This window comes from Polyodon spathula, chromosome 17 (genome assembly GCF_017654505.1).
Source record: "Polyodon spathula isolate WHYD16114869_AA chromosome 17, ASM1765450v1, whole genome shotgun sequence".
NCBI classification, from domain to species: Eukaryota; Metazoa; Chordata; class Actinopteri; order Acipenseriformes; family Polyodontidae; genus Polyodon; species Polyodon spathula.
The window spans coordinates 3,048,391-3,062,972 of NC_054550.1; the positions used below are offsets into that span (position 1 = coordinate 3,048,391).

General features: G+C 36.2%; 1 protein-coding gene across 11 annotated transcripts in view; it reads right to left on the reverse strand.

The window, feature by feature from the left end:
- Window positions 1-2,891: 2,891 nt before the first annotated feature.
- Window positions 2,892-14,582, reverse strand: part of LOC121329919 (CUGBP Elav-like family member 1) — a 40,632-nt gene continuing 28,941 nt past the window's right edge. For 4 of the 11 annotated variants that reach the window (XM_041275952.1, XM_041275960.1, XM_041275954.1 and 1 more), the window contains 10 exons: window positions 14,075-14,236; window positions 13,683-13,762; window positions 11,721-11,882; window positions 10,895-10,970; window positions 9,495-9,665; window positions 8,586-8,696; window positions 7,806-7,991; window positions 7,506-7,649; window positions 7,067-7,235; window positions 2,892-3,822 (listed from right to left, as the gene is read on the reverse strand). In XM_041275952.1, the coding sequence (XP_041131886.1) occupies window positions 7,108-7,235; window positions 7,506-7,649; window positions 7,806-7,991; window positions 8,586-8,696; window positions 9,495-9,665; window positions 10,895-10,970; window positions 11,721-11,882; window positions 13,683-13,762; window positions 14,075-14,236 (1,220 nt within the window). In that variant the 3' untranslated portion in view covers window positions 2,892-3,822; window positions 7,067-7,107. The remainder of the gene's footprint in view (window positions 3,823-7,066; window positions 7,236-7,505; window positions 7,650-7,805; window positions 7,992-8,585; window positions 8,697-9,494; window positions 9,666-10,894; window positions 10,971-11,720; window positions 11,883-13,682; window positions 13,763-14,074; window positions 14,237-14,582) is intronic. The other 7 variants (XM_041275958.1, XM_041275962.1, XM_041275957.1 and 4 more) reach the window with 5 other exon arrangements.

The window sequence follows — 14,582 nt, forward strand, 5'->3', positions numbered from 1 at the left end:
AGAGACAATGCAATACCATTTTGCTTAGGAATTAATAGTTTTTCTTTTTTTGTAAATCTCAGAAGTGTGACATGTGTACGTATGACTCCACTATATCTCCATTGCCAAGACAATAAGGGAAGATTGATCACTCTGAATAATTGGGCTTGAAAGAACCACTTGTAGCGCCAGGAGGCAAAAGGGTTAATATAGAAAAGTAATGCATCAAGAATAAGAAAGTTGAATATCAACCCAAAGCCAATTACATCCAATGCCTGACATGTTGGGACAAATCATTCAATAAAGTAAGCGTGCTCAGTTTATGTGCATGTCTTACAACTAGGCTAATTCTTATATGATGCAACCTTTTATAATGCAGAATCAGTAACTACTGTAGGTTGTATTATATTTGGCTGTGAATGTGTGTGTGTGTGTGGGGGGGGGGACACGACTACACTTTTCTGCAATTGTCTTCTACGCAGCTGTCCTTAAAAGTAGTATTATTTTTAGGTTGCAACTTGATATCTTTAAGAGAGATTGAGGATTAAAAAAAACAAAAACACTTCTGATATACATTTCAGACAATCTGTGGAATATTTGGGCACCTGTGTTCTAATCTGTTAATGTACAGCAAGTCAACACGGCACAGATTGGTTTTTTTTTTCTGCATCTGAATATACAGGAGCCTCGGTGAAACCAATGTTTTTGCATTGAGAAAGCAGAACAAGCTGACTTTCTCCCATGTATTTTTTTTTTTTTTACTGTATGTTTTAATGTTTTTATAAACTTGTCTGTGGGTGCAGAAAGAAGGATCACAGACACAAAGCATGTGAATCTTCTCAAACAGTTTTAATTGTAAATAAACAATAGGTACCACACTTGGCATACAAAAGGTCTGCTTGTTGCATGTGCAATTAAAACAGTTTAGTACCCCAGTCTAGACAAAGGTAGGAAAATCATTAAACAAATACTTGCTGTTCCAAACTTGTAACATTTGTTTTATTTTTGTTCAACTACACAAAAAAAGTATTTAAGCCATTTTAATAAATCATATGTTTCTAAATTTTACATCAAAACCACACAATAATGACTTTCAAAAAAGAAAAGCTTTTTTGTTGTTGTTGCCAGAATTAATGAAGACTTCACAGATTAATTATTTTTAATTATTTTTTTTTAAATCTTACTGCAGTACAGACTGATAAGTTTGGTCATAGTGGCAAATTCTACAAGGTTTTTTTTTTTTTTAATTGTATTTCTCAATTTCACATTGTGAAATCGCTTTACATTTTTTTTCTAGTAGAAAAGGCAAAAACTGTACAAAACCTTGTGTTAAATACAATCACTTTGTACCGATAAAACAAAAAAATCCCACAGGTTTCTTTCAAAAGATTACATTTTAATTCACACACACACACAAAAAAAAAAAAAAAAAAACCAAAACAAAACACAAAAAACACAGCTGGAAAAAAAAAAATGGAGTCAGTCGCTTAAGTATCTCAAGTCAATGAAACAACCACAGTCTAGCATATGATAAAACATTTTGGCATTTTAGTTTTGAACATTCACAGGATTTGGGAGATACTTCTGAAACTGAAATCCGCAACGCCAGAAATGCTTGGCAACACTATTTAAATTGATGCCAGAAAACAAACTCCTGGCGGGCATGTGTTCACCAAATTCAATTAACGTTCGTTCAGAATGTAGTTTCTTGCGCGATCATTAATATCAATGGCAAAGGGGAGCTTTTCTGGCTCAGTATGAATGTGAAAAACCATCAGGTGAAGAGTGTGTTTAGACTATTGCACTGGCACTAAAATATTTAGACCCAAACACTTTTAATATGATTAAAAATGAGACATTTTTCGATCTTTCACATAAAACAGGGCCATTAACCTGTAGTTCCATCACTTTATTATTATATATTTTTTCAGTCCACAGCTCCCCACTACACAGAACGACATTACAATGCTTTACAAGGCATGTCCTGGAGAAATCTTGGTTTTCAGGTAGATGAAAACGAAACATGCACCTATGCTGGAGAACGTCATGGAACTATACCTGAAAAATCTTAGAACGCTGACGTTCTCTGGGACATTTCTAAGAAAGCTTAATTTGGTAGATAATTCAGGACAGTAGGATTACAAAAATGCAGTATTTATTGTTATTATAAAAACAAAAAATGTGCACATGCAGGCAAGTCTTCACAATGTCCCCCAATATGAAAGGCTTTTGTGTTTTCCTCCAAAGTTTCTGTCAAAATATTTTAAAGCAAGACTTAATTTGTAGTTTACTTCTATAGAACTGTGCTTTTGTTGGAAATGGCCTATCGGTTGTTTCTCATCTTTCAAAAAGAGTGGAGATAGTTCAGTTTAAATGGTCTAGTTTTGGATAAACTGCATTTGTTTTTTGATCATTAAAATCAGGGCTTCGGCAGACCAATTTCACTGAAAACAACATACAAATAAAAAGGCTGGAGAGGGAAGAATCTTAAAATTAACATTCATTTCATAGAAAGCCTTTAATGATATTACGCAGTGCCACCCGATTCTGTAGCTTAATTTATTTGAAGAGAATGCTGAAGTATAGCGATACTTCAGTGCGTAAATTTCTCTCATTCTCTGTAGAAATGTTTTTAAACCTTATAGAATTTGTGCACTGACGCAAAGCACTTTTATACTCCTAGACCCTGTCGCACACAGTGTGAATGTGTGTCATAATATATATATATATATATATATATATATATATATATATATATATATATATATATATATATATATATATATATATATATATATATATATATATATATATAATGATCATATTAGCTTTGTGTGTCACCATTACTAATTGTACCGTGGTTAATTATGTGCCGGTTTTAGTTTGAATAGCCAAAAATAAGTTTTTTGAACCGAGTAACTTATCGTGGTTTTTCTTTTTTTTTTCGCTGTTAAACCAGAGAAAGGGAGGTAAAGGATGTACAGGAAAGATGTGACCAACAGCAACATGCAAAACTTTTGGCACTATCTGATTTCTTTAAACAAAATTTAATCACATTTTGCTGAGGAGACCAGTGCAGTTAGGAAAAACACGCATGCAGGATATATATTAAACTACTGTGACAAAGATCTAATTTATTTTTTTTGTTTAGAATATTTTCTCTACAGACAAACGCTGATAACCACACAAAGAAAAGAAATAATTTGCAGAAAAATGACACTAAAGAAAGGCAAGCCAAGTGTTTATAATTCTAATAATAATAATAACAATAATAAATGACAGCACTCTTAATAGAGGACTCCCCAAAAAAGACATCATGCTAACTAACCTAGCACAAAATTACAAATTCATCCTCAGTTTCAGCAAAATGTGACCATCAACTTAAAAAGGTTTGGAAGTAACAAGACACACACACACACACACACACACACACACAGTATAAACTGATTGGCTGCTTCAGGACAAATACAAATACCACATGTGACATGCTAGGAAGACTGCTATAAAAAAAATAAGATGAAAAAAGAAACAAATTAAAAGTAGGTTTTTTGTTGCAAAATCTAGTGGTTATTTTAGTAAGTTCTAGAAAAATAGACTCTTTGTAACAATATTCAAAGGTAACTTCAAATAGTTTTTTTTTTTTTTTTAGCAGTCTTTCTAGCATAACTGATTGGCAGCACAAACTGAAAAGAAAAAAAAACAACTAATTAATAAACGTCAAAAGTTAACACAAGGTCAAAGGTGAGAGGTCAAGCATCAGAGAAGTTCAGAAGACAAGGGCTGGACGATGAACTTTTGACGTCACATGCTAGGCAAACGATGAACAAACGGGCACGAAGATATCTAGAATAAAAACAAAACAAAAAGAGGGAGAACAACCTAGTTAAAGCAACAACTAAAAAAAGGAAAGGAAAAAAGAATCAGAAATGATTCTTTGCATGGGTTTAAATTTTTAATATAAAACAATCTAAAAACATTGAACAACTAATGCAACGTATGGGAGAGAAGAAAGGAGGGGAGGGAATCGAGCACATGCCAACAGTAACAGATGGGACTGGAACACACACAACACTGAGACGTTACAACAACTGTCCACTTGTAGAGTGGAAACTGAGCTGGCCTTTCCAGGGAGATTAGAAGTGCATTTGAGAGAGTTGGAAGGAAGGTTTAGCAGATATTACAGCCTGTAGTCGTTGTGTCACTGAAGGTAAACGATGTGTCAATAATGCCTACAGCTGTTCTGAAGTCAATTGAGAAGCACACATATGCCCTTTGATGCTCATCTAGCAAAAGACCCATATGATATATATATATATATATATATATATATATATATATATATATATATATATATATCATTAATAAAAATGGCAAGAAACCTTTAGTTATGGTTAAATCTCAACACTACTCCTTAGTTTATTTACTCCAGTACTCCTTAGTTTATTTCCATATTTAAAACGTTTACACCTGGCATCACAGACCCTGAATTGTGTTAATCTTGTTCTAGATTACCTAATAGGGGCTCATGAAACCAGCCTGCAAGTGTGTTTCAATTATCTAAAAAATGGCAGGAAAAAGGTGGGTGCAGTTCTAAAAGACATCAGGTCCTTTACTTAATAACTACAGCAGCCAAATAATCACAATAGAAAAACCCAGCCCCTTGCATGCCACCCTAAAAAATACTGGGCTGATTTTAGAGGTACATTTTGTCTGGCTTAGTTCACTCAGAAGGAAAATATAAAAGGCAGAGAGTGCTTTAATGAAACAGAAGCTTTCACGGTAGCAACAGGAACAAAAATGAAATGGTTAACCAAAACCCCTTAGAACAGCTTTACATGGAAGGAGGGAAATAAAAATACAAATTATTATTATTATTAATAATAATAATAATAATAATAATAATAATAATAATAATAATAATAATAATAAAAAAAAAAAAAAAATGTAAACCTGGCATTTAGTTACAAAAGATTTCAAGCCATACCTCTAATTAAGACTAGATTAGCCCCTTTCATGCTGTAAACTAATCTGTTAGACAACTAAACATTTGGCACATGTTTGTGTTAGAATTATGTTTTCACTAAAGGTACACAATAATTCACATTAAGGCCTCCAATCAACACCTTAGAATCTTTACATTACGTAGAATATATACGAATGTGACAGGTCACATTGTTACAATAATCTTGAGTTTATTACCATGTTTGTTTTGAACAATGTTAACTGAATACACCTTACATAGTTACAGTTCAATCTGATATTTCATCAATAATATTTAAAATTGCCACATAGAACTAAATAGGAATTAACCATGATTACCATATGCCATTCCGGTAATGCGTAGGCTACCTGCATTTGAAATCTCTCAGTTCCTATCAGAGAAAGATGTCTGCTAGCAGCTCCTAATAGATTGGGTGGATTAAGGCTACCATTGTACAATCTGGCAGTACTATTCAATCACTGACAGTCTCTGATTGTCAGGACATCCCATTAACTTGATTCCTTTCATGCTGCATGGGTTCACAGAGTGGTGAGATAAACACACAGACAGCTGTTCAGAGAAGACAGCAGCTGCAAATACCATTCAAGATTGTAGCGCAAACCAGGTCAAGATGTTTAGCAGCGCTGGCACTCCGTGAAAAGGGTTACACAAGTCAGTAGTTTTAAACCTCACATTTGGATATATTAAATCACCGTATGAGATTTCCACAAGATAGTGCTTGTTTCTTTTTCAGAGAAATAATTTAGGCAATAAATAGACTCCAACCACAGAGGAGCAGTACAAAACCTCTATAAAAATAGAAAAAACATTATAGTTTTGTAATATACATTATCTAGACACCTTTTGAGTTTTATAAAAAAATCTCATTGACATAATGACCCTGGAAGCCTGAAATGTCTTTTGTTCTTGTAAAGTCCCTAATTTGAAAAATACTATAATAAATAAAACACAGACTTGGAAATCTACGGTATATGAAAGCCAGCACATCTGGGGTTGAACTGTCATTCTGAATGATGAAACCCTTTGTGAAATGCATTCATTGTGTACCTACTTTAAACAAAACACCACAAGATATTTAAATTTGAGTAAGGTGTGCCATCAAAACCTTTATACATTTGTTGAGGAAAGAGGTAGTATAAACATTTACTGAGGGCATTGGGAATTACTACAAAACCGCAGCACATGTTGACTGTGTGCCACGTTAACAAACCAACTCAGAATAAAACATCAGTGTGCTGTGAGGTCAATTTGCAAGAGACTGCATTAAGCCATTTTTAATACACTTGTATTTCTGTACTCTTTGTAAACTCCCTCTTTACCATATATATTCAAGCGCTTCTATCCAAACAACTGCAAACTCGTAAACAGGTGTAGCGTAACTCTTTCAGCCCCAAGTAACTATACAGAAAGATGAACCTAAAGTAATCAAATAGGTTTCTGGGTCTTGTACTGAAAATGCAATACAAAAAACAGGCTTGGATATACATACTGGTATGTTAGATTAGTTTGCTGCTTTGCATGTAGTTATCTTTCTCAGACCTGTATACAAGTCTGCAGAGATGAAAGAGTTAATGTTGATTTTTTTTTTTGTTTGTATGTTTGCTTCTTGCAGAAACAGAATTTAATTCAGTACTGGGACTGCTTTTAATGTATTGTGCCTTCAGCAAAAATACAGAAGTGCTTCGATTTCAGTCAAGGTTTCACTGGATTTGACTGCCTCAATTCATGGGATCACAGCAGTAAGCATGTACGGCTGCTGGATTTCTTTTTTGTGCAGACATTTCTATGAACATATCAGTTGCACAGCAAGCTCCTTACGTCTTTATGATACGGCACCTTAACTCAAATACAACTTTCTTCAAAATAAAAATGTTTAAAAACCACAACAGAAAAAAAAAACTAAAACTGTACCCATAAGCAGAACACAAAATCTTCAATAGAACATTTCGTTTAGTGTATACAGAGGATTAAATAGCCATTTCGTTTAGAGAATACAGAGGAATAAATAATAGCCCCAGTAGGTGGTTCCGATAATATGCAAGGGGGGGGTTGCCTATGTGTGTTGTTTTTCCACTCCCAACTTACCAGAAAACATTTTTTAACTCAAGTCCATTTGAGAGAAAAGCTCAGTATGGCTTGCTGTCGTTTTTGGATCGCTTGAGCTGAACTTTCAGTCGCTTCATGCCTATCTGGAAACCGTTCATGGACTGAATGGCTGCCTGAGATGAGACTGGATTGTCATAACTTACAAAACCTGCACGGAAAATTGAGACGGTTTATTATTACCATACTTTTACATGCATACATACATGAGTGTCCAGGTAACATATATATACTAACAATATACAATATGGAAACTCTTTCAGTAAAGAACAGGCCCCCGGTGGCTGCTGCAGAAATGCGGTCCTTTGTATAGTAATTTTTAATTTTTTTTAAAAATGTTAACGTACATGAACAACGTGACCATTTTTGATATTGAAAAATACTGCGTATATAAACAAAACGTATATCTCCATTAACCTACCGAAACACTTGCTGAGATTGGTCTGCTTGTCAATGAAAACCTTGGCCGAGATGACATTCCCAAATGGCATGAACATTTGGAGCAGATCCTGATCCCCAAACTCCTGGGGAAGATGGTAAATGAAGAGATTCGCTCCTTCAGGACCTTGGAAAACAAAAACGCATTCAAAACTTAACAGAAAATAATAATAAGAAATAACGAAGTCTCGCGTGGGTTTATGTTTCTGCATCTCTTTAAAGCAGGCACGTCACACAAACATAAGCGTATGGACCATGCTCCTACAAAGAGCTGTAATCTTGCCTTCTTTCTGGCTCCCCGCAGCCCCGAGGCTCTGTTGTGTTAGCAGACTCTGGTTATAAAGTGTAGGTAATGCAGCTGCAGTATACTGCTGGATTCCCGAATATGCCTGAGTCAACGCTTCCATCGTACTGCCTGTGCCGTTCGAAAGACTTCCACTCCCTAATCCTCCGTTTAAAGCAGCCATTCCTTAAAAATGAAAACAATAAATAAACAGGGGCATGGCAACACAGCACAGAGACTTTAGATCCAGAGTGTCTTCAGAAAAGCTACGTCTGACACGAGCTCAAAGATTAATTGAGTAAGGAACCGGATAAACACAACCACTGCAGGCACAATCAAATTGGCAAAAGAAAAACGCGAGAATGCTCAGATTACAGCCAAACGCAATCCAAAGCGTGAAGGTAGTTCTCGTGTTCACCATGTGTCGTGTGACGAACGGACGGACAGACAGACGGACGGACACGATCAGCGCATAAGGGTCCCCAATTATAGTGAGTGAAAAACTCAACATAAAAAGCTAGAGTCTGTTTTAACACTGCCAGATGTATTTATTTAATAGAAACAGATCTGCCCAGGACTGTAAAGAACTGAAGAGCTGCAAGTTTACCTTCAAAGCTTATCCAAGGAATCTCCCTTGTACAATACTGTGGTATGTACGGAATTCCACAGGATATCTCTACTTTATATTGCCCTCCCCTGCTGAGGTGTGTGTGAAGTCAGTAACAGCAGAGCTGCACAGTTCAACAGGACTTGTCCAAGCTCTGCACCCTTGTTGCTTACCTGCCAAAGACCCAACATTTAGTCCTCCTGTTGCACCTGCAAGGGATTGCAGAGCACCAAGGGAAGTCATAGGATTCAGTGAAGAGTTGCCACTTGAGTTGGAGGAGGAACCTGCAACAAAAATATGAAAAGGGAGTTAATAGGGACCCCAAACAAAAGCATACAAATCAAAAAATCTTGGGAGTCATTTAAATCATTATACTCATGTTGTGTTCCACCACAAAGTGGGTTACAATGACATCTTAACCTATATATAAACTTGCATTTTGTTTTTTTTACATGTTATATATATATATATATATATATATATATATATATATATATATATATATATATATATATACACACACACACACACACACACACATATACACACATATATATATATATATATATATATATATATATATATATATATATATATATATATATATATATATATATATATATATATATATATATATATATATATATATATATACACACACACAAAAAAAACCAAATTGGACAGCTCTAACCTAACCTGTCGAAGATTTCCGTAACTATCTTCGTAGGTTACATTCCCTGTTTATTACATGCAGCCATATTGATGTCTGATGTTTCAGTAAGCTTAATGGCTCATTATAAAAAGGAATTCGAATTTGTGAGTAATAATTTTGTATTTTCTGACACAATCTCCACAAAAGTTAGAGGTTGATGAGTTCCCGGCTCGTGAAATTTTGGCAAGCAAAATCAAAAAACACGTGCATGACGGCTCAATCAAACCACAATTAAACCGAAACAAATTTATAAAAAAAAAAAAAAAAAAAACACATTTAATGCAACCCCCCATTATTTTAGCAAATACGCATGTGGCCATAGTATCTTTAGTAAGAGTGTATACCTTATTATTTAAAAGCAATTACAAACCCTTGTACGTGTCCCAGGAAGAATGTGCCTGCTGTCCCCCGCTTGCACCGGCGAGGAGACTGAGGGGACTGCTGGAGGTGGTAAGCGAGTTTGTGCCTGACATGCTATTCTGAGAGGCACCGGCAGCAGCCGCCAACGCAGCCAGGTTCTGTAACTGCACTGCATTTAGCCCTGCAACACAAAGACCAAGATACTATTATACCCTCCCCTCACAAAACATGCCAATTCATAAGCAAAGGAAATCAATCCATCCTTGCATGGCTTTTAGAGAACATGTAATCAGTTAAATGTAACTAATGCAAAAAAAAAAAATCAACCCAAGACAACAGAATGGTTTAAGACACCTGTGAGGACAGGCTTGTTTAACATAGTGATATATCATGGCGTCTTCCTCCATTAGCAGAGCAGAGAATTAACTAAGTTGATCAGGCCAGTGTGCCCAGCAGGTCTACCAAGTCGCTGATAGAAATAAATAAAAATTCCTGGAGAAAATAGAAAACTGGCCACAGCACTGAGAATCATTAAGAAAGCCAGAGTTGGCTATGTATACGTATTTATCAATGTACTGTTTGATTGCTCTGTGATGAAGGGTGTCCCACAGCAGCAGCACAGTGGAGTCGCAAACAGCTTCTGTGCACAAGCAAGGGAAATGTGCAGACTAAGTGGTTCTCCACAGTGCCGATAAATATTTACTGACCAAATCTGGCTAATTCATGCATTAACAAGTATAATATCCATGGATGTTCAGCTCTCACATTATCAAATTATTTTGCAAACTTCAAATCAACAGAGGGACCTAATGCACGCTTTAACTTTATTACTGTTGGGTAATGTTCTAGAGAAAAATGAGCAGCCTTTGTAATTCACAAGCTGAAAAAGGATGACGATAAACCAGGGAAATGACACGCGGAAAACAAAACATGGAATTTACTTTTTGTAATAAATTACTGTGTTTTAACAGAAATAGTTTTATAAGGGTGCTCTTCAAACAGCTACATTGTACACTTACAGTTAACTGCATATCCGTGATGCAAATTATTTTAAAGCATTTCTGTCCCTTGAGTAGAAATTGAACATTAGCCTTTTTAGGTCGACACATTAATGATGATTAGCGTAATTCCGCTAGCTTGGAACTAATAGAGATCTTTCCTACAATAAACCAATGCTATTGAAAAAATAAATAAAAACAACGCCTATCCTACATTCTGTTCACACTCGGGCAAGTCAAAAGACTGTCTTACTAGATCAGATCACTAGGATTTTTACATTGTTTTTAAAAGACTGCCGACCAGCTAAAACGAGTTTACTTGTGCACCACATGTGCTGCACCGCACACAAGTTATTTCGTTCATCTTGAGAAAGGCACAGTATGGTTCTGCTCTGTCTGACTCATGACTTACCTGTCATGGGGTGAAGGTTGCTAAGTGCGTTCATATTCCCTGTTGAGGCGGTCTGTTGAAGAAGCTGCAAATAAAGCTAGACATTACACCAAAACAGAAAACAGAGAGGGTCAGGACTGCATCCACGCTGGTGAATACTGGAGAAAGACAGAAACTTCAGAAGGGAGGAAGAGAAGAGAAGAGAGAGAAGGAAGAAGAAAGAAAGAAAGAAAGAATTCACAGCACACCATGGAGCAGCACTAACATCATTTGGACCAGACGAGCCATGTTTGGGTAAATTTTGTAATCTTGGGCTTTTTTGTTGTTGTTTGACAGAACTGTCTGCAGGCATCTAACATAGCTGAATAGCCCAAGTGAACAACATCAAACAATCTGTCAGTCAAACACACAAAAGCAAGCCAAAAGCAACAAGATATTTAGTAGCACACTGACCATCTCTCTTCCAGATAGATACTGCACTTGGCACTAACTTTTTAGCCATCCAAACAATAATCAGATATACAATATTGAAAAATTACCTTGCACTGTTGTAGTAATTAGTTTAAATGAAAACTACGCAACCAGAATTTTTTTTTTACCTACAGCAAATGACCAACTTCAGTAAAAAAAAAAAACAAAAAAAAAAAACAATATATATATAAAAACAAAAATTGGTACTATCAGGAAACCCACAACACAAACAAAAAAAAGTGTTATTCTAGGTTCTAAATCAAATAAAACTGGTTTTGCCCTTTTCCTCATCCGGATTGAAAAAAAAAAAAAAAAAAAAAAAATCATCATACCACACAAATAAGCAGACAAAAACAAAAACACAGCCCACACTTACTGCCAAGTACTGGGGCCCGAGTGTGTTCAGCCCTGTAAGATTCCCCCACATGGAGGCAGCATTGAGCTGCTGCATCTGCTGTTGTAACTGCTGTGCAATCCGTTTCTGCTCTTTATCTTTCTGCGTATCTGCAAACTTTACGACAATCGGAGAGGAGCAGCCCTGGAAGAGGAGAAAATAGCAGCACATTCATCCATAAAGAATAATGAGGCTTGCAGCCAAATGCAGTTTCACTTCTCACTATTAGAATCCTATTTTACGTTCATGCATGCACATAGGTAATTAGGAGTACAAAAATCGACAACGGCTGTTTTTTTTTTAATGAACCATTTCACTGTAGTGGAGGTTCTCATATGGATTTGTTTTCCTGTAACAAGAGGCACCTGGATCTTTCTATTACCATTACTAATTACTAGGGCTGTGTTCAAAGGTTCGTTCTCTAGCAAGGAATTTGAAGGTAGTTCTGAATCTTCAAAGGTTTGTCAGGCAGCACACACAGTCAGATGTGTTTTTTTTCCCCCTCTGTTAACAAAAACTGTTTGACAATGTGTGAATACTATAAATCCCACATTAAATGTCATTGCAGAATGTGCTCTTTTGATTTGTATAATGCCTATTACTTAAACAAAAGTTGTATTAAAATCCACTACCAGACTGTTATATGTAGCACCTCTACAATGACACCGTCGGCGCTGTGCACTGCAGTAGGGTTTAATGCCAAAGCACTGGGGGAGTATCTACAGACTAGGGTGGGACTAAGGGAATAAATGTTACAAAGATGCATCGGTGTACTTGAAAACAAGTTAGCAATAACTAGACACGTTACAAGAAATGTTATATACTTTATTTATTCAGTTGACAATCATGATTTACAGCCAATAATAGATAACAGAATATTGCATTATTGTAACTATTGTAACTATTGCACTATTGTATATGCATGAGAATCGCAAGCAGCATCAATTACGTGTACATAAATGTGGAATTATATTTAAATAACATGATTACTGTACTATAACATTTGTTAAACTGTATGTTAATGTTTTATTCCACTTCTATGGATTAACTAAGATAATAGGACTTCCAATCAAATCTATACTAGCAGCTATTGTGAAGTCACCAGTAAATTATGCAAATTAGTACCATCGAAGGTTCGAACCTCCCTTCGGATATGTGTTCCAAGCCTTTGAAGGTCAAAATGTATCCTTCGCTACAGCCCTACTAATTAAACTACAAAAAACAGACAAATGGAAACCATCTGACAGATAATGCAGAGCCTTTTAATGGACGCAGCTGCACACAATGCCTTTTAGTAGTACGAAGGCTTATGAAAGTGCTGTACGCCACCAAGACAATAAACACCATCAGTCTTGTCATCTCCCAAGTTTGACTAAATCAGAAGGCTATGTTAAAAATGTATTTTTATAACACACCGCCTGCCTGCCTCCCTCTTTCAAACACAGAGCAGCCCGGCTCTTTGTGGAACCCTGTGACCCCTTACTGCTGAAGGCACAGCTGGAATCAGCAGCAGCTCTGCTTCAAAATCAATAGACTCCTCAGTGCTGGGCTCCTGACTAGCAGCGAAATGTACTGTTGAACTCAGTGCATCACTATGTGAGCTCCGTTTCCAACACGACCAGCTGTGCTTGGAAAGTTAACTTCCCATCTTCAGTCTTCCGAGACTTGAACTACCAGCCCAGCTATTCCTATAACGAGTAACTGATGTAAATGCTATCTGAAGTGTTACACTTGCCAGGAAAAAAATCTGCCACTTAGCTTGAGATAAAACTTTTTTTTTTTTTTTTTTTTTTAAAGCGCCCTTTTCCTTTCCTAATTTAGTGAGGAGGCAAGAGAGATAAAAAATAGAAGTGGTCTCTCCAGCTAGTCATGAATTTTGCAGCAGACTCGAGCAATCTGGTGCACGTTTTGGGTGTGAACGCTGTCAAACAAAGCCGTACATACCTCCATAGTCTGTGACTGGTGCATTGCTTTGATAGCTGACTGTGCCATCTGTCTTGCCGTGAAAGTAACAAAAGCACAACCTATTGGGGAGGGGAGAAAATTATAAAAAATTACAAGAAATGTTGAATGCTTACCTGTTACCACACAGCAGGAACCTATTTGTTTCCCTCTCAGTCCTTTTACATTGTTAATAAACATATTTAATTTGAGGTCCCTCAGCACTTGTGGGATAGATTTGTATTAATTTGAAGAGGGGACACCAAAACACGTGAAAGTGGGATAAAATGGGCAAGAAACAACAAGGGTGCACTGCATTGAAAGCAATGCAATATTGGTTTCATTGCTTAGTTTTTTTTCTTATCCCAACTCTATTATACATATTGTTTACTCACCTCGACTCAAACCATCCGGTCCGCGTAATATTCGACTTTCCTCAATCTGTCCGTACGGTGAAAACATGAGCCTGATATCATTTTCATTACACTGCTTCGAAACCATTCCTATGAACAGCTTTCTGTCTTCTATAGCTGGAACACAACAATTGTAGGATAATTCTATTAGACCAGCCAATTTACTGGCTGCTGAAAGATCTGAGTTTTAAAAATGTATTCCTAAGTCCTCGTTAAAAAAAATTCCCGGCAGCCTGCCAAAGGCTTTTTAGTTAGAAGAAATCATCATCCACACACACACACAAAAAAAATGCTTATGTTGTTTGAATGACATTAAAATTGATTTTTATTTCCAATTCACTGACTGGACACACCTATTGTGCAAATCCCATTTAAGCTGATTTTAAAATATTTCTCTGTGAAAGAGAACGTCTGAACGTCTGTCTCTAACCGGATTTGGCAGAAACTATAAAAGCAATGCAGCTATTCTGATCCAAATATCATTTGGAGG